Source organism: Penicillium rubens (assembly GCF_028828025.1).
Source record: "Penicillium rubens strain IBT 27055 chromosome Unknown utg000004l_segment0_segment0, whole genome shotgun sequence".
In the NCBI taxonomy this organism is placed as follows: domain Eukaryota; kingdom Fungi; phylum Ascomycota; class Eurotiomycetes; order Eurotiales; family Aspergillaceae; genus Penicillium; species Penicillium rubens.
The window spans coordinates 3,167,919-3,184,936 of record NW_026890602.1 but is presented as its reverse complement, the minus strand read 5'-3'; the positions used below and the strand labels follow the sequence as shown (position 1 = coordinate 3,184,936).

Here is a 17,018-nt window from a genome sequence, read left to right as displayed (position 1 = left end):
CGGGCCTGGAGAAAGCAAATGAGATTGCAACATAGATTCAGCTCAATATCCTACATGTGTATTGAAGGGCAGAAATTACTTGCATATGAAGTCAAGTGTGAATGGAAATATCCACACCCATCCACACCCATCTACTCCTCTTCAATCTCTCCTTCCTCGCTGCCAGAGTGAATGGCCTTCTCGTCCTTCTTCGCATCCTCGTTTTCTTCTTCCGGAATGGCAGACCGCTCCCGTCGGGGGGCTCTCGGACCCTTGCTGCGCTCTCGCTCCCGGCTATCACGTCGGTACCGCTTAGCAGACCGGCTAGCCACACTCTCAGTATCACTGTCACGTCGGCGTCGACGGTCACCGCTGGCCACACTGCGAGTGTCGCCGACAGTACCACCACCATAATCAAGCTCATCACGACCTCCACGGGGATCGCCACGAGTGCGGTACAGGCGCTCGCGTTCGTCTTCACGTCGGTCTGGGTCTCTAACACGGGGACGGTCAAAGTCACGGTCCCGGCTACGATAACGGTCACGGTCTCCACGCTCATCGCGACGGTCACGAGATGGGGAAATACCGCTGACCTTGCGGTAGGTTCGTTCGCGGTCGGCCTGGGCCTTACGACGGTCTGCTTCGTATGCATCCATTTCAGGGGTCCGGTGTCCTCGTCGTTCTCCTCTTCCACTGCGGTAGTCACGATCACCACGATCGAAGTCCCGCCGACCTCCACGGCTTTGAGAGAGTGCCTCGCGCTCCCTCTCTGCATCCTCATCTCTTTCTTTCAAGCGGCGGATTGCTTTTTCAAAGGCAGACTCCCGAAGTTCATCGGACTCAAGGGCCTTGTATTCGTCGTACTTCTCAAGGCGAGGTTGGACTTCAGCCCAGGTATCCGTGACCCGGATGGGCGGTTCTAGGCGCTTGATACGAGAACGCAGTGCGTCCACGGCACGGCGTTGCTGACGATCGGCGGCATGCTTCTCATCTTCAGTGCGCCGGATTGCCTTTTCTTGGATGCGCTGGAAGATAAGGTTGAGGATGTCAGGGTCGATCTTTGAGGTGCGGCGGTCAGCAGACATGATAGAATTGAATTCATCAAATGTCGTTTCAGGCGTAACTTCGTATCGTTTGTCCTGAAACCAGTTCGTTAGTATAGATAGACAACGATTCGACTGGACCCGAGAGGACTTACATCTAGAACATCCAGCACGTCGTTCCGAGGTCCGCGCAAAGCGCGCTCTTCTTCTTCCACCATATCCCAGAACAGGTCAAGAGGGGTCGAACCAGACTGGCCCAGGATGCCATGGTATCTGGGGTCATCCTTAATGATCGGGCAGATATTCATCCACTTGGCGCCCGCCTTGATCTTACCTTGGGATCGGAGCTCCTTGAGGAGGGCCACAAATTGCTCTCGGTTCTTACGCTCTTTTCTGGCTCTGGCTGCCTTGTGTTGCTGGCGAGCATCGTTGAAAGCCCGCTCCAGGGACTTGATATGGTTCTCGAAGGCAATCAGAATGTCAGACTTGCTCAGGGTCTTGAACTTGTCATCACCTTGGAACTTGCTGTCAGACTGAATGATAGCATGAGCCTCGGACCAACGCGTGTATGGCTCCAGGTTAAGTGAGCCCAGGATATTCATCAACTCATCCATAGCGGCCTTGTGTGTGACAGATTCTTGCTCAAGGTGAGCCTTCTTGAGTTCAAGGATGTACTCGTCGAAAAGCTGACGTCTCTCGGATTCCTCATTGGTAGACCTGAATGTGGTCTCCCCCTCAATGATCGGACGAATTGTCTTCCAGCGGCTGTAGTACTTAATTTCAGGATGCCGTTTCAGCATGGTGTTGAAATCCGCACGAAGCTTGGCGAATCGTTCTTTGGCCCGGTCCTTTTCCTGCGCGCGAACCTCGACCACGTATTTCTCGAATGCTGCCTTGCGGTCTCGCGGATCCTTGAGAGCCCGGTATTGCGGGTCCTTGATCGTAGCGCGCATTGTTTCTTCCCAAGTCCAATCGGGCTGCACGTTGTGGCGTTTCAGCAGCTTCATGAAGGCGCTCTCAGCCTCCTCAAGAGAATGATAGTCGGGATCCATGGTCTTGAATTCCGGAGCAGCAACCAAGCCGTTCGCTTCATATGGCGCATATCCACCGCGTCGGTCACCGTATCCTCGATCGCCGTATCCTCGATCGCCGTATCCTCGATCACCACGGTCACCTCGGTCACCTCGGTCAAAGTCTTCACGGTCACGTTGCTGGGGTTGCGGGAAAGAGGTCCCGCCTGCCACAAAGGAAGGCGTACTAGAATATGGTCAGCGTTGAGATAAGTCAAATCGGGAAGGCACTTACGCGGGGGGTGCCAGGGGGGCGGGCGCCTGTGCAAGCGCATTTTTGTAAACTTCAGGCATTTCCCATGTGCTTTGCTTGGTTTCTGTGTGGTACCAGTACTTGCGTCCAGCATCTGTAGTGTGTTCCCTCCATGGCTGGTTTGCGAGAGCGAGCTATAAATAAGTCAGTTAAGCTCATAACATTTTGCGGTCTAGTACAAACCTCAACCGGAGTCATCAACTCTTGAGGCTTGGTCCATTGTGTGGCTTTGGTCTGGACATTGTAATAATAAACGCGACCTTCAGCATTTTGCGCCTGCTGCCATAGGGCAGCACCTGGGTTGATGCTTAAATCCATTGTCAAGGGTGTTGAAGAGAACAAGAGAGAGAAAGTGAAAACGGAGCTTGATCACTGATCTCCGCGGTTATGCGCTTTTGGCACTTCGGGTCGACCGTATCAACACTTATCGGTTATCTCCTGAGCCCCAAACAGCCACTTTATTGACTCCTTTGCGACATCTGTTGTCGCAATGCCTGGTCTGGAGATCCCGGGTGAATTCTTGCGTCATGCCATTCTCGACACATTTGTCCCTCATTCTCCGGCACTCGACATTGAGGGCGCTCTGAGTTCGTCTCTAGAGAACGGAGCTGATGATCTACCCTCTGTCCTCTCGTCAATCCCTCAACGATCACTATTATTCTTCGGTATGCACTTTCAAAAGCTCGCCATGGGTTTCCTCTTACTCATTAATGGCTATTAGATGAATTTTTGCCTGTCCGTATTGTCTTGAGACTGTCTGATTGCTCAGAAACGATCCTAAAACACTATCTGCCACGACTTGAAGTCAAGCTCGATGTCTTCGCCGTCGATCCAGCGGAATCAGTCGGTGAGAATCTTACGCCAACTCGTGATATAATATTCTCTGGAATTGTCAGTGGAGATGAGGATCCCCTGGTGGTCTTCAACGAATTCGAGGGCGACGAAGGCAGTGGGAACCATGTCTATTTGGTTTGGAACATTGAAACTATACTGCGTGAGTTATTTGGGTTTTAGGGTTGTATGCCATGATATAAATGTCACTAATTGGTCGACAGGACGTCCCCGTATTCGAATTCAACACCCCTCACTTTTATTCATTGCCTCTACCAGTCTGAATCCAGCTGACGCTCGCCGCCAAGAGGATTCGGAGGATGATTATCTCCCTTCACTCGTGCCCGCATCGACTAATATGCTGCAATCTCTATCCATCGACAAATCATTCAACCATAAAGAGCCTTTCCTCCCTGCTTCCAGACTGTTGAGGGTTGTACCGACGACGTATAACGAAGACCCGATCTACAATATCCAGCAACACCACGGTCATCCCTTTCGGGTTGTGCCCGCCGCAAGTGCAAGGATTCGGTACTCTCGGCTGAACTCCTACACTGGTACACCAATGACAGTGGCCAGTCTTGACTTTGAGGTCACCCCTTATCTGACTTGCGAGGTCGCCTTTGACAAGGCGAATCTTCACCTGTCCGAGGGAACGATTGAGTCTCTGTCTGAGACGCCGGGGCTGGCTCTCCCTATTACTTGCCGTCCGCGAGACGACGTGACCCTCATGTACAAACTCACACCGGAGTATGGCCCAGAGACCAATCCATCATCTACCGCGTTGGTCAGCATGCTGGACATAGCTCTCGAGGCAATAATTCTTGTAGATGACGAGTGCAAGCCACGTATTTCTATGCAGTGGAGAACAAACGTCGATTTCTCTGTCGCCTTAAACCCGACCTTTGGGGGGCCCAGTCCAGCGCTGCAAAGGACCAACCGCCCTACCAGTCTGTCCGTGTCGACCCAAGGGGGTGTGACACCTTCAAATCGAAGCTCATTACGAGAACGAGCATACTCGGTTACTGATGTTGGCATCACAATCTCCTTTTCTGGACCTGTTCGTGTACAAGTTGGTTCTGTCTTCTCTTGGGATGTTTTCATTGTCAATCGATCAAACGTTCCTCGCAAGTTTGCCTTAATTGCCATCCCAAAGCGGAAACGTGTGGACCCACGAGGGCATGTTGCCAGGCCTTCCTCATCATCTATTACCAGCCGGAAAGAGGACCAAGTGGCCGAGGCGGTGACTGACGATAACATCGTGCATGCGAGGCAAAAGAGTGTGGCTGGTCAGGAAGTGGAACTGATCAGCTTGAGCACAGACATTCGCGTTGGGTGAGCATTGTCTACTATATTTCTTTCCCATTACTTCCCTAACCTGACGTATTTATTAGTCCTCTGCTTCCAGGAACTTGCCACTCGACCGAACTGAAACTCCTTCCTCTGGCCACAGGCCCACTTCATTTGGAGGCTGTCCGGCTTGTAGATGTGAATACGAACGAAACGACTGATATCCGAGATCTTCCGGACATTTTGGCGGATGATCAGCCTCGCTCCAGTTAAGAGCAACCCAACACTGTACATATATATGACATCGAGCTATAGCTACTTTCAAAGTAGCGTGTCCTTAACATATTATTTTTCCTATAGCCTTTTATGGTATACTTCTGAAACAATCTTACCTGAGGTTGATAATACCTTCGGCCTGGCCATTTCGGTATTTCGTCGAGACTCTACGGGACCTCGTATCTACTTTATAGCTTTTCACTGCCCAGTAGCTGCTCTTGGATATTGAAACTCCAAGCTGTGCTGTGAATCTGTCAGAGGATATTAGTTTTAGACAACTCAAAGGAAAATGACAGGGCTGGTAGCGGTATTCACAAGCCTTTACGTTATCTAGCCCTGTGGTGCAGTCTGGTATCCGAGGATGGAGACTCTTCTGCTTTTGAGGGTCCCAGATGAGGGAGAGATTGCAAGACGCGGAAATGAGACAAATCTTCAAAATATCCGTGTTATAGAGAGCAGAGGGAAGATGATGGTGACGAGATGAAGATGATGATGGCTAAGCAAACAGAGTTGGCCCGGACAAGCCTTTCATATCGTGTGGATTCAGTAGCACACAACTCTAGAGTTGCAAGAGGCGATGTGCTGAAGTGAGCCATCTCCCAACTGTCAATGGCCCTGCATGCCCTCCTCGATGACATTGACGATACCCTTGTACCTGAGTATCCAAAATATGCTTCTGTTTGAGCTGACTATCCGCCAGGAGACTGGACAGTACGTTAGACACTTCGTTCCTCCTTGCAGCAAGCGAGTACTTACATTTTGTCTGGTCCTCTGGCAAGTAGTCAGCGGTTTCTTCAGGAGTCCCTCCGGAGTATTTTTCGCCGAGTGACATTCTTACGATGCGAGAACTCATGCATCCACTCGTTTAAGTAGTTGCCCATGACTGTGACATCACATACGCCAGTGTTCTCCCACAGCTGGGTTTGGCAGGGATAACATCGTGGCCGTCGTATAAATCAGCGAGGCACATCTTCAGCTTAGCCACGATTTGCGCTTCGTTTCTTTTCTGGGAGCCTTAAATAGGAACGGAGTTCCCTCATTTCTAGGATAAGTTTTTGACAGCCTTGCCGGGGGGTATGTCATCCTCCTAGGAGTCTTTGTAATGCACTTTGGTAACATTTTACTAGGTAGAAGATACTAGTACTGCCTCAGCGGGCACCTGATCGGTTGGAGGGGGAAAACCACGGCGCTAGATGCCAGACCGGAAGTCATCACGGCATCGTTGTCGGCATCGACGGGAGGTGTTTACCAGATGTCCGAAACATTGTCTTTCGCTCAGACCAGCCCTGGAGTGCCGCCGTTGTTAATAACGGGGGAGCATTCCACTCATCCATGGTTGCCCAATTGCTTCTGTAAAGTTGAACCTTGGAAGGCAGCCATCTAAGTATTTTAATGTCAGTGGAATAATCATCTTTTTCCATCATAATAACTTACCACTTTATACTAGGTCATGACATATATATTGTAACAGTAGTGATTGAATGAAGGAGGACACTCTCTATGAGAAGGGATAGAGATAGGGGACTATATATATAGTCCACCGAGAAGTGAAATGAACTGGAAGCGAGAAACATCGGAAAAAAAGAAGAGATAGTTTGTATAATAGTAACTATATACAACATAGAAGTAGCATATTAACTGTTTGAACGATATGAACTGTGGTGAACTAATCCGAATAGAAAAGCTACCTGTACGGTTTGCCCTTTTCAATGTCTTTGTTATATCACATACTACTAGTTCCTACTCCGTGATATTGTTCCTTACCCTTTTTAGAGGGTTATAGCCATGTATCTATCCAACAACCGTGATCTACGATGATCGACACTCGGAAGGAAACCGACATCGGGAGTGCCAAGATTGGCCCCCCAAGGAGGGAGTGTTGACAAATGTACAAAGAAAGATATTTATCACTGTTTGAGTTGAAGCACAAAAATACTATTATAGGATTTAGTGCCCACCAAGTGAATGTATAGGTCATTATTATGTAGATCGTACGAGTTGATATTCCAAGGCAGCGAAATATAGTTTGACAACTGTGATTGGCGGAAGGAGATCACGGGGTAATCGACTCGGCATCGGGGGCCAGGTGACTTTCGTTAGTCAAAAGGAATCCGGAGAAGGGCTATCTTCTTTCCCTGATATCATCATCTTATCTGGGATTTTCCTACCATCGGGGATTGGGTTTAATATCCAGCTTGTCAGAGTTGCCACTGCCCCGGTGTCCCCTTGTACTTTGCGTCATACTGGCGCACCCGGTCCCTTCCCAGAAATCTTGCTATCACCCTGCTCCAGTCGCCAGAATACTTCAACATGATCTGCTCTGCGAAGCGGAAAGTCCTGGATGGACTGAATAGAAGATACATCTACGGTCGCGTGGTATGTTTGATGCCCCTTACTGAGGCCTGGCATGTTCCAAGGTCGTCACCTCTCAATTTGCTTACAGCTAATCATACTGTCATTATCTGGTAGCCTCTATTGCACACGATCATTTTCCTTGTCGAGATGGCAGTAGCAGCACGGCTTGCTGCCAAATTTAATACCTACTATGCTGAAAGGCCAGGTAAGCCTCTTGCCGCCGGTTCCCGCGGGATCACAGACTGACATCACTGCTATAAATAGTGCTCACGACGATGGTCACCAACGCTGTAAGCTTGCCGCGATATTAACCACCGACGTATGAACCGACCAATTGACAAGATGGATGTTATAGGTGCTTGGTGGTGTTGCCGATACCGTTGCGCAGTTGATTACGGCCTTCCGGACCCGCCGACCTCCAACCAGCGGCGACGATTTCCTTTCGATCGAGATCCCCGACTTGGACAAGCAGAAGCCCCCGCTGTAGGGGAACTGGGATATGTCCGGAGCTCGTCCCCACCTTTCGATTTTGAGCGTCTGACGAGGTTCATGGCTTACGGCTTCTTCATGGCGCCGGTGCAGTTCCAGTGGTTTGGATTCTTGTCTAGAGCATTCCCACTCACCAAGAAGAACCCGACAGCTCCGGCTTTCAAGCGTGTTGCCTTTGACCAGTTCATTTTTGCGCCATTTGGTATGATATGCGGCTAGCTACTCTGGGTTGTTTCTTGGGCTGGACTAATCTATCTAGGTCTGGCGTGCTTCTTCACCTACATGACGATTGCCGAGGGTGGTGGTAGAAGGGCATTGACACACAAGTTCCGTGATGTCTACCTGCCCACCCTAAAGGCCAACTTCGTGCTCTGGCCGGCAGTGCAGATCCTAAACTTCCGTGTCATTCCCATTCAGTTCCAGATTGTGAGTTTACCAGGTAGTCCCCGTCGAGATGGGATCTGTACTGACTTCCTAAGCCATTCGTCTCAACCGTTGGTATTGCGTGGACCGCATACCTTTCCCTGACTAACTCCGCCGAGGAGGTTTAATTGAACGCTATTCAACGCGAACATTATGATAACGATTCGGGCGATAAAGGCTATAAATTGCACTCTTTCTTCTGCCAAATTATTTAGGCGTTCCGGTTTATCAGGTCTGGTTTCCATGTACATGGGTTATGGTATTTGCCCACGGGGCAGGATTTGCATTTCAAAAGGTCGGATTTTGCACATTTGGGAATACCAACTTGAGGGTTTGCTGCTACCTTTTGTTTTCGATTTGACTTGGATTCTTTCAGGAAAATTCCGCTTTTTAGCGTTTCGGTCTGTTAACCCCCTCTGGGCTTCACATGATTCTGTTAGACACGGAAACCGTCTAAGCATGTAGCGGCTATGGAAATTCCCATCAGTAGAGGCCAATTCCCCAGAATTTCCCGATTCCGAGGCTAAAGAGGCTAAAGAGGACCTCCATGGCCCGGCCTTCCCCGTATCAACGCGGGCAGCTCTGACATCAGTCCCGCGTCAGCCCGATCAGTTCTCCGGGGATACTCGGGTACGGGCGTCTGAGGTACTGCTTTTATAGATATACCTAGGAAAAGAGGGATTGCATCATACTTCGAGCAAGTACCTTATTCCGTCGAATACATCATCGGGAGGTACCTGGGTTGCTACGGTTGCGACCTCTTCACCGGCCTGCCCCACCAAAACTGACCCCTCCACTCTTTACTGATCGCGACTCACCGTGGCCTGATTAGTTCTTTCTCCTTCTTCTATCCCTTTTCTTGCTCCTTTCACCATTGTCATACCATTAACTACCCACAATGTCTCTCTCCAACAAGCTCCCCGTTACTGATGTCGACCTCAAGGGCAAGCGTGTCTTGATCCGGGTAAGCTTCCAATTGAGCTTCATTACTTGCAGCCCCTAACCGCTGACTGAGATAGGTTGACTTCAATGTCCCCCTCGATGAGAACAAGAACGTTACCAACCCCCAGCGTATCGTCGGTGCCCTGCCCACCATCAAGTATGCCATCGACAACGGTGCCAAGGCCGTTGTGCTCATGTCCCACCTGGGTCGCCCCGATGGCAAGGTCAACCCCAAGTACAGCTTGAAGCCCGTTGTTCCCGTGCTTGAGGAGCTCCTCGGCAAGAGCGTCACTTTCACCGAGGACTGCGTTGGCCCCCAGACCGAGGAGACCGTGAACAAGGCTTCCGATGGCCAGGTCATTCTGCTCGAGAACCTGCGTTTCCACGCCGAGGAGGAGGGCAGCTCCAAGGATGCCGAGGGCAAGAAGGTCAAGGCCGACAAGGCCGATGTTGATGCGTTCCGCAAGGGCCTCACTGCCCTCGGTGACGTTTACGTCAGTATGTAACATCACGAAAACGTTCCGATTTCCTGCCGTTCTTCATTTTTAACATCAATTCAGACGATGCTTTCGGTACCGCACACCGCGCTCACAGCTCCATGGTCGGCGTGGACCTCCCCCAGAAGGCTGCCGGTTTCCTCGTGAAGAAGGAGCTGGAGTACTTCGCCAAGGCTCTTGAGAGCCCTGCCCGCCCCTTCCTCGCCATCCTCGGCGGTGCTAAGGTGTCTGACAAGATCCAGCTGATTGACAACCTCCTGCCCAAGGTCAACAGCCTCATCATCACCGGCGGCATGGCCTTCACCTTCAAGAAGACTCTCGAGAACGTCAAGATCGGCAACAGTCTCTTCGACGAGGCCGGCAGCAAGATCGTCGGCGAGATCGTCGAGAAGGCCAAGAAGCACAACGTCGAGATCGTTCTCCCCGTTGACTACGTCACCGCCGACAAGTTCTCCGCCGATGCCACCGTTGGTGCCGCCACCGACGCCAGCGGTATCCCTGACGGCTACATGGGTCTGGATGTCGGCCCCGAGAGTGTCAAGCTCTACCAGAAGACCATCGCCGAGGCCAAGACCATCCTCTGGAACGGTCCCCCTGGTGTCTTCGAGCTCAAGCCTTTCGCCAAGGCCACCGAGGCTACCCTCGATGCCGCTGTCAAGGCTGCTGAATCCGGTTCCATTGTCATCATTGGTGGTGGTGATACCGCTACCGTGGCCGCCAAGTACAAGGCCGAGGACAAGATCTCCCACGTCTCGACCGGTGGCGGTGCCTCGCTCGAGCTTCTCGAGGGCAAGGAGCTGCCCGGTGTTGCTGCTCTGTCCAGTAAGTAAATGATGAAAAATAGGCGGCGAAAGGAGTGTCTACATCGGCTCTTCTTCCGTCCTGCATGTTTATGAAACTGTAATGTACACAGCCAATGAATTTCCTTTAATTACAAGCACTTTACTTCTTTTAAAGAATACCTCGATATGATCTTAGATCGGATAACTAAGTGTTGTGCCCAGGTACAAAACCGAAGCTTTAGTCGCAACATCAAGAGATCCCCCTGGACATTTTTCGTGTATATAGATAAGAGGGAAAAGATAACAACACCAGTGGCATGTAGATGAGATATGGCAATCCCATTCACAACTCCATTTCGCAATACCGACTGATACTTCTGTCAATCCTTCTACAAAATACCATGTTTTTGGCTTGCGCAGAATCAGAAGCTTTGATATTGGTGGAATACCAAAGCGAACATCATGATAGTAATCCCGAAGGCAAGAACTGCACTCCGAGTAATGAATCGTAAAAAGTCAAAAGGACCGTGTCTCATTTCCTCCTCAACAAGCTCCCGACAAATCCATGCGGCAATTATGGTTCTGAATCCTCCCATTGGTTCCAAAGACAGGGGGGTATAGTGTGCGAGATGGAATGGCCAGCCAACTCGATAATGAACCCATCCCGAAAGCCGACGCGGGGGTTATCACTTTTTGGTGTGCTTGTCCAGGTTCGTCTTTTAAGCCGATGCTTCGACTTTCTTCAATTCTTCCCTGAATGAGGTGATGGATGTTAGTGGGTGCGGTGAAGGAGGGGAAGCTGACAGCTTTGGCGGGGAAGTGGCAAGGGGGAGTGCAAGCATCGGTGTCAAGCATCGGTGTGGATATTGAAACAAAGGAATTTGCAGATACGGAATATAGCATAAACGGTATTTAAAATGTGGAAAGTGCAGGAAAGGCGAACTCACTTCAGCTGCTTTGAGAAGTCCTCTGCCGCATCATCGTCATCCCAGCTCTCTTCCCACAGGTGCTCGCTACCGTCGTTTGCTTTCGAGCCGTTGGTCTGCTCGGCTTCTTCTTGGGGCCAGTCTGGGTATTGTAGAGTTAGCTTGGTTGTTCGGGGGGAGTGCTTGTGTGCCTGGTCGATACCTTCAACGGGGAAATCCTCGAACTCGTCGTCTTCCTCCAAGACTTGGGGTTTCGCTTGGGGCGGGGCTTGCTCTGGGGCATCAGCCTTCTGGGTAGTTGGGTTTGACATTGTGGGAGATGTGATAGATCGGGAGGATCGAAGGATAGATAGGTGGAGATGTGGACGATGGATGTGGCAGCTTTGAGGTCGGAGGTCGGAGGTTTGACTTAGTAAGACCGCGATAAGGCGATAAGGATGATGTAGTTTGGGGACCAGTTGGGAAACAGTAGAGCATTGTGATTAAAATGAAAGAAAAATGGTAAAATGAATAATGATATTGAAGAAGGGAACAGACGAGACTAATATACAGTAAACTAATCCAAAATACCCAGATCGATATGGAATTGGCCTTCTATGAAAGAAAAGAGTTGCCCACGCGCGGAGTGGCCGGCGAAAAGAATCCATGGGATGAGCCTCAGCCCCAGACGTGTTGGTTGGTATATTACTTGTTCCCCTCCCCCGTAATCTTTTCCCTCTCTTACCCCTCCACTTCTTTTCTTTTCTTTGTATTTTCCCTTTTCCCTTTCTATTCTCTCCTATGGGTGATGTTCTCGTCCATCGGGTTTCCGCTATCGCACAGTTGGCATATTGACATTCTTCCCGATCCGGCGCTCTCTCTTTTCGGCCTGATCGGTATTGCCTTGAACTGAGCCCATCGTGGATTTTGTCCCCATTGAAAAATTCATTCTTCATAGTCACTGCCAGCGGTTTTCACCATGTTACGAGTCGGGTCCTGGTTGTACGGCAAGAAGCCGGCACAGTCTGTGGACTCGCAGGTTGAGTTGAAGGACTGTGAGTTATGCGATATACTCTAGAAAAGCCAATAGAGATCATTTGATTGGGTACTGACCGTGATATTCGTGCCAGTGCATGATGCGATGACAGGTATGCCCTATGGGAAATGTGCGACCTCGGGACCTTCAGGCACTGACTAATGCCGTTCCCAACTAGCGGCGACGCTGATTCTCAACGATGATGTTGATGGGGCCGAGAATGGTCTCTCCACGGGCACTTCGTCTTTTCACAACGTGGGTGATCGTCACTATAAGCTATGACGTAGCACATACCTTAAGGAAATTTGCTGACCCTCGAGCGAACAGCTGGGTAAAGGCGTGGTCGCATTCGTCCGGGCAACATTAGGCTTCGAGCAGGAGATTATGCGACAAGGTCGATGCTCTTTTTACCTTCTAAACCTACTGTTTCTGACAATCCCGCAGCATCCGAACGTCTTTATGAAGCAGAAACCAGCGCGGCCAGCGACCAAACCCGGTCCCAGCAAAACGCCCAAGCGCCCAATGCCTTCCACTCCGATATCTATGCTGCCGGTACCGAATATGCCTTGTGTCAAGCAATCGCGCAATTGATGAATGCGGTTGTTGGGGTGCTGAATGAGAGCCTGACTGAAAGTATCAAAGCATTCTATCGGCTGAGAAAGGCGTATATCGCACTGGACGCTATCATGAAGATGGAAGAGAAGTTTATGGAGCAGAGGGATATTCATAAGGGCATACTGCCCACTACGAGTGACCTGTCATGCTCGGAATCGTCCAGTCTGTCTTCTAAAAAGGGCACAAAAGGGGCTACCGTCGACCAAACCGAGCTCAGTTCATCAATGAATGGACTTGCGATCTCGTCCCGAGGGGCGTCTCCAGATGCCTCAACCGGTACTTCCACACCCGCGAAGCATATCCACCACGACCCTGACTCGGACATCTTCAAAAACGAAATCGATGTCTTTGTGCACTCTGGTGCCAATTTCTGTTTTGGTATCCTTCTTCTACTGATCTCTATGGTTCCACCGGCATTTAGCAAGCTTCTTTCCATTATCGGCTTCCACGGCGACAAGCAACGCGGGCTGAAAATGCTCTGGCAAGCCAGCAAGTTCCACAACCTCATCGGTGCCATGGCTGCTCTTGCACTGCTGGGGTATTACAATGGCTTTGTCCGCTACTGCGATATTATGCCCGACCCAACTCCTGGCGAAGCCGACGTCGAGGGATATCCACAGGAGAGGCTGGCTGCGTTGCTGGCGGAGATGCGGTCTCGGTTCCCCAACAGTCAGCTTTGGCTGCTTGAAGAATCACGGATGTTAGGTGCGAACAAGGACCTGGACAGCGCTCTGGATCTATTGTCCACGGGCAAAAGGAGCCCGCTCAAGCAGGTCGAGGGATTGTGCGTATTCGAAAAGGGCCTGAACGCACTGTTTCTCCACAGATATGATGTCTGTGCTGAAGTATTCATCGAGGTAAAACTTCTTTCTCCGTAGATTTTGAAACATCAAGCTGACCCTTTCAGTGCGTGGACCTTAATTCGTGGTCTCGTTCGTTGTATTACTACATCGCTGGAGCGTGCCACGTTGTCCAGTACCGGCAATCACTCAACGATCCAAAGCTTGCAGAGGAACATGCTAAGAAAGCCACACTGTACCTGCGGAAGGCCCCGGAATTCGCTGGGAAAAAGAAATTCATGGCCCGACAGCTGCCGTTTGATATCTTTGTGACTCGGAAACTTGCCAAATGGGAAGCGCGCGCTAAGGAATGGAACGTATCTCTGGTAGATGCGATTGGAGTGGATCCTGTCGAAGAAATGATCTTCTTCTGGAACGGACACAGTCGCATGACCAACGAGCAGCTGCAAGAGTCCCTGACCCGGCTGGAATGGTGCGAGAGCGAGAACAACAAGACCTGGTCTCGCGAGGGCATCGAAGAAAAGGCCATCCTGGAGCTTCTCCGGGCTGCCGTCTTACGATCCCTGTACCGACATGATGAAGCGAAAAAGATCCTGCAGACCCGCGTCTTGAACCACGACAAGTCTGTATTCAAGGGTCACCTGAAGGATGACTGGGTCCACCCAGCGGCACATTTCGAGATGGCGGCCAACTTCTGGATGGAGCGTCCCGCATACCAGGTCCTGCATGGGATTGCCTCCCCCAAGGTGTCGAACGAAGCGTCCGCGGAATCTGGGGAGACGAACACGGAGAGCGAGAGAAAGCAGGTATCCGAGTGCAAGGAATACCTCGAACATGCTGCTCGCTGGGAGAGTTACGAGCTGGACGCTCGTATTGGACTCAAGGTTACTGCGGCCATGGAAGCCGTTCACAAGTGGGAGAACATGCACCCGACAGTCTAATGACGATTATTTTGTGTTTCCGTCCTTGGGCACGGTCTTCTGTTCATAGCGGCCCTGAATGTTTTGTAGCATGAATGCATAGAGTACAAGTAGATGTTAGGGTTAGATGTTTAACCAAGTTCTTTTTATCTTTTTATGTCTGATATCTTTTCTCCTTTTACATCCGTCATGTCTACAAGAATAGCGCGACTGTCATTGGCTCAGGCCCGAAAGAGCTGTTCCACTTTATCTTCGGCGCAATGGCGACCAAGGCCGAGCCGTTTCCCTGTAGACCCCCGGCACCGGAATGATAAGCCTCGGGGTTTGGATGGCGATGCCGAGAGAAAGCCTGGAAGGTCCATTGGGGGATCCCCCGAAACCCCCCTTGAGCTCTCGGATAACACGGCTTGTCCCATCGGAGGTCCGAAAAGATAAAAAAAGAAAAAAGGCGAAGAATAAAAAGAATGCCAATCCCCAGAATGAAAGATCATCTCTCAGCCTTACAGTTCCTGCTAAGAATTCTTCCGTCATATCCTCTTATCTCCGAGCATCTTTTTGCCACGGACTTTTTCCCACCGTAACCTTATCAACTTCATATACCTCATCTCTCATATCTTCCCCGCAGTAGTGCTGGTCCTACGACATTCCGATGAATTGTCGATAATGGTCGAACGGACAGAACATGACTATCGCAATTCCGGAGAGATTGAACCGCATCGCAACGGGGATGAAATCGCAGCCTTGGAAAAGCAAAGTACCGCGGCATCGGGCTATTCGGCCTTTGAACAGCGCACGCAGTCAATAGTCTCGCGCATTCGGAGTCGAGAGCCCGGCCAGACGGCCAAATTCCATCATCCACTCACCCACACCAAGACAAGTCCCGATGTCATTGTCGATTTTGATGGGCCGGATGATCCTTACAGGCCGTTGAACTGGGGTTTCAAGAAGAAGGCTGTCACGACGGTGTTGTATGGATTAACTACTATGGGTATGTCCGCACGGGGAAATGTTGGGGAATAACGCTAATTATCAATTGCAGGCTCGACATGGGCCAGTTCAATGTATGTCTATTTCATTTTGCTTTAGCTGCAAGGTTTATGCATTGTTAAACTAATCACACTGCTAGCTACTCCACTGGTCAGATACAGATTAGCCAGGAGTTCGGCATCTCGAATGAGGTCGCTACACTCGGCACCTCGTTACTTTTGTTCGGCTTGGGATTGGGCCCGTTGATCTGGGCACCTCTGTCTGAGCTCTATGGACGCAAAACGGCAGTTCTACCGCCATACTTTCTCGCGGCGATCTTTTCCTTCGCAACAGCCACCGCAAAAGACGTCCAGACTATTATGATCACTAGATTCTTTACGGGATTTTTCGGCTCGGCACCTGTTACCAACACCGGCGGAGTCCTAAGTGATATCTGGAGCCCCGAAGAGCGTGGCGCCGCCATTGTCGGCTATGCCATGGCCGTAGTGGGCGGGCCTGTCATCGGGCCTATCGCGGGTGGTGCCATCGTGCAGAGCAATCTAGGCTGGCGCTGGACTGAATATGTGAGTTTTTCCATGCGTGGGGTTGAACTCATGCTAATACCTACCAGATCACCGGTATCATGATGATGTTCTTCCTAACCATGGACCTCCTCTTCGTCGATGAGAGCTACCCACCAGTTCTGCTGGTCTACAAGGCCCGTCGACTCCGCTTCGAGAGCGGCAACTGGGCCCTCCATGCACGCCACGAGGAATGGGACGTGACTCTCAAAGAAATAGGCAACAAGTACCTCGTCCGTCCCTTCCAACTCCTCGCAACCCCAATCTGCTTCCTCGTCGCCCTCTACGCATCCTTCGTCTACGGCATCCTCTATCTCAGTCTAGCAGCCTTCCCAATCGTCTTCCAGGAACTCCGCGGCTGGAACCAAGTCGTCGGCGCCCTCCCTTTCCTCGCATACCTAGTCGGAATCCTAATAGGCGGAGGTATCAACCTCGCCAACCAGAAATTCTACATAAAGCGCTTCAAAGCGAACAACAACCGCCCCGTCCCAGAAGCCCGTCTTCCGCCCATGATGATCGGATCTGTCCTCTTCGCAAGTGGGATGTTCGTCTTCGGCTGGACAAGCCCAAAACACATCCATTGGATCTGTCCGAATATCGGTGCGGTCATGATGGGCTTAGGCTTTTTCACCATCTTCCAAGCTGCTCTCAACTACCTCATTGATACATTCCAGAAATACTCTGCTAGCGCGATCGCGGCAAATACTTTCCTGCGCTCGATGTTCGCGGGCTGTTTCCCGCTCTTCACGGCTGCCATGTTCCATAATCTTGGTGTTCCGTGGGCTGCTAGCGTGCTGGGCTTCATTTCTGTTGCTCTCATTCCCATTCCATATTTGTTCTATAAGTTCGGGAAGCGGATTCGAGCACGCGGGACGTGGTCGCGAGACTCGGTTTAAGATTCGACATGATTAATTCTGTATGGTTTTATTGTACATGTTTTCTACTACTGGGTTATGAGCACATCA

General features: G+C 50.7%; 7 protein-coding genes across 7 annotated transcripts; 5 read left to right on the top strand and 2 right to left on the bottom strand.

Moving 5' to 3' along the window:
- Nucleotides 1-131: 131 nt before the first annotated feature.
- N7525_011151 (snoRNA-splicing protein PRP40) lies at nucleotides 132-2,663 on the bottom strand (the record flags this gene model as incomplete). The annotated part of the gene is made up of 4 exons (XM_061215368.1): nucleotides 132-1,118; nucleotides 1,178-2,279; nucleotides 2,328-2,479; nucleotides 2,529-2,663. The coding sequence occupies 4 exons, from the start codon at nucleotides 2,661-2,663 to the stop codon at nucleotides 132-134; spliced, it is 2,376 nt and encodes a 791-aa protein (XP_061067880.1).
- A 172-nt stretch (nucleotides 2,664-2,835) lies between these two features.
- N7525_011150 (TRAPP trafficking subunit Trs65 domain-containing protein) lies at nucleotides 2,836-4,739 on the top strand (the record flags this gene model as incomplete). Its single annotated transcript, XM_002560781.1, has 4 exons — nucleotides 2,836-3,010; nucleotides 3,067-3,339; nucleotides 3,401-4,511; nucleotides 4,571-4,739. The coding sequence occupies 4 exons, from the start codon at nucleotides 2,836-2,838 to the stop codon at nucleotides 4,737-4,739; spliced, it is 1,728 nt and encodes a 575-aa protein (XP_002560827.1).
- A 2,313-nt stretch (nucleotides 4,740-7,052) lies between these two features.
- On the top strand, nucleotides 7,053-8,137 carry N7525_011149 (Mpv17/PMP22 family protein; the record flags this gene model as incomplete). Its single annotated transcript, XM_061215367.1, has 7 exons — nucleotides 7,053-7,118; nucleotides 7,212-7,302; nucleotides 7,362-7,387; nucleotides 7,453-7,580; nucleotides 7,643-7,788; nucleotides 7,846-8,012; nucleotides 8,066-8,137. 7 exons carry the CDS (start codon nucleotides 7,053-7,055, stop codon nucleotides 8,135-8,137), a joined length of 696 nt encoding a protein of 231 aa, XP_061067879.1.
- Nucleotides 8,138-8,875: 738 nt separating this feature from the next.
- pgkA (phosphoglycerate kinase pgkA) lies at nucleotides 8,876-10,278 on the top strand (the record flags this gene model as incomplete). The annotated part of the gene is made up of 3 exons (XM_002560778.2): nucleotides 8,876-8,973; nucleotides 9,029-9,449; nucleotides 9,512-10,278. Exons 1-3 carry the CDS (start codon nucleotides 8,908-8,910, stop codon nucleotides 10,276-10,278), a joined length of 1,254 nt encoding a protein of 417 aa, XP_002560824.1. The 5' UTR covers nucleotides 8,876-8,907.
- Nucleotides 10,279-10,949: 671 nt separating this feature from the next.
- N7525_011147 (proteasome regulatory particle lid subunit SEM1) lies at nucleotides 10,950-11,467 on the bottom strand (the record flags this gene model as incomplete). Its single annotated transcript, XM_002560777.2, has 3 exons — nucleotides 10,950-10,983; nucleotides 11,178-11,298; nucleotides 11,359-11,467. 3 exons carry the CDS (start codon nucleotides 11,465-11,467, stop codon nucleotides 10,950-10,952), a joined length of 264 nt encoding a protein of 87 aa, XP_002560823.2.
- A 647-nt stretch (nucleotides 11,468-12,114) lies between these two features.
- On the top strand, nucleotides 12,115-14,527 carry N7525_011146 (TTC39/IML2 family protein; the record flags this gene model as incomplete). Its single annotated transcript, XM_002560776.1, has 6 exons — nucleotides 12,115-12,190; nucleotides 12,266-12,283; nucleotides 12,350-12,426; nucleotides 12,499-12,565; nucleotides 12,616-13,643; nucleotides 13,694-14,527. The coding sequence occupies 6 exons, from the start codon at nucleotides 12,115-12,117 to the stop codon at nucleotides 14,525-14,527; spliced, it is 2,100 nt and encodes a 699-aa protein (XP_002560822.1).
- A 642-nt stretch (nucleotides 14,528-15,169) lies between these two features.
- On the top strand, nucleotides 15,170-16,949 carry N7525_011145 (MFS transporter; the record flags this gene model as incomplete). Its single annotated transcript, XM_061215366.1, has 4 exons — nucleotides 15,170-15,494; nucleotides 15,546-15,567; nucleotides 15,633-16,056; nucleotides 16,104-16,949. The coding sequence occupies 4 exons, from the start codon at nucleotides 15,170-15,172 to the stop codon at nucleotides 16,947-16,949; spliced, it is 1,617 nt and encodes a 538-aa protein (XP_061067878.1).
- Nucleotides 16,950-17,018: the final 69 nt, after the last annotated feature.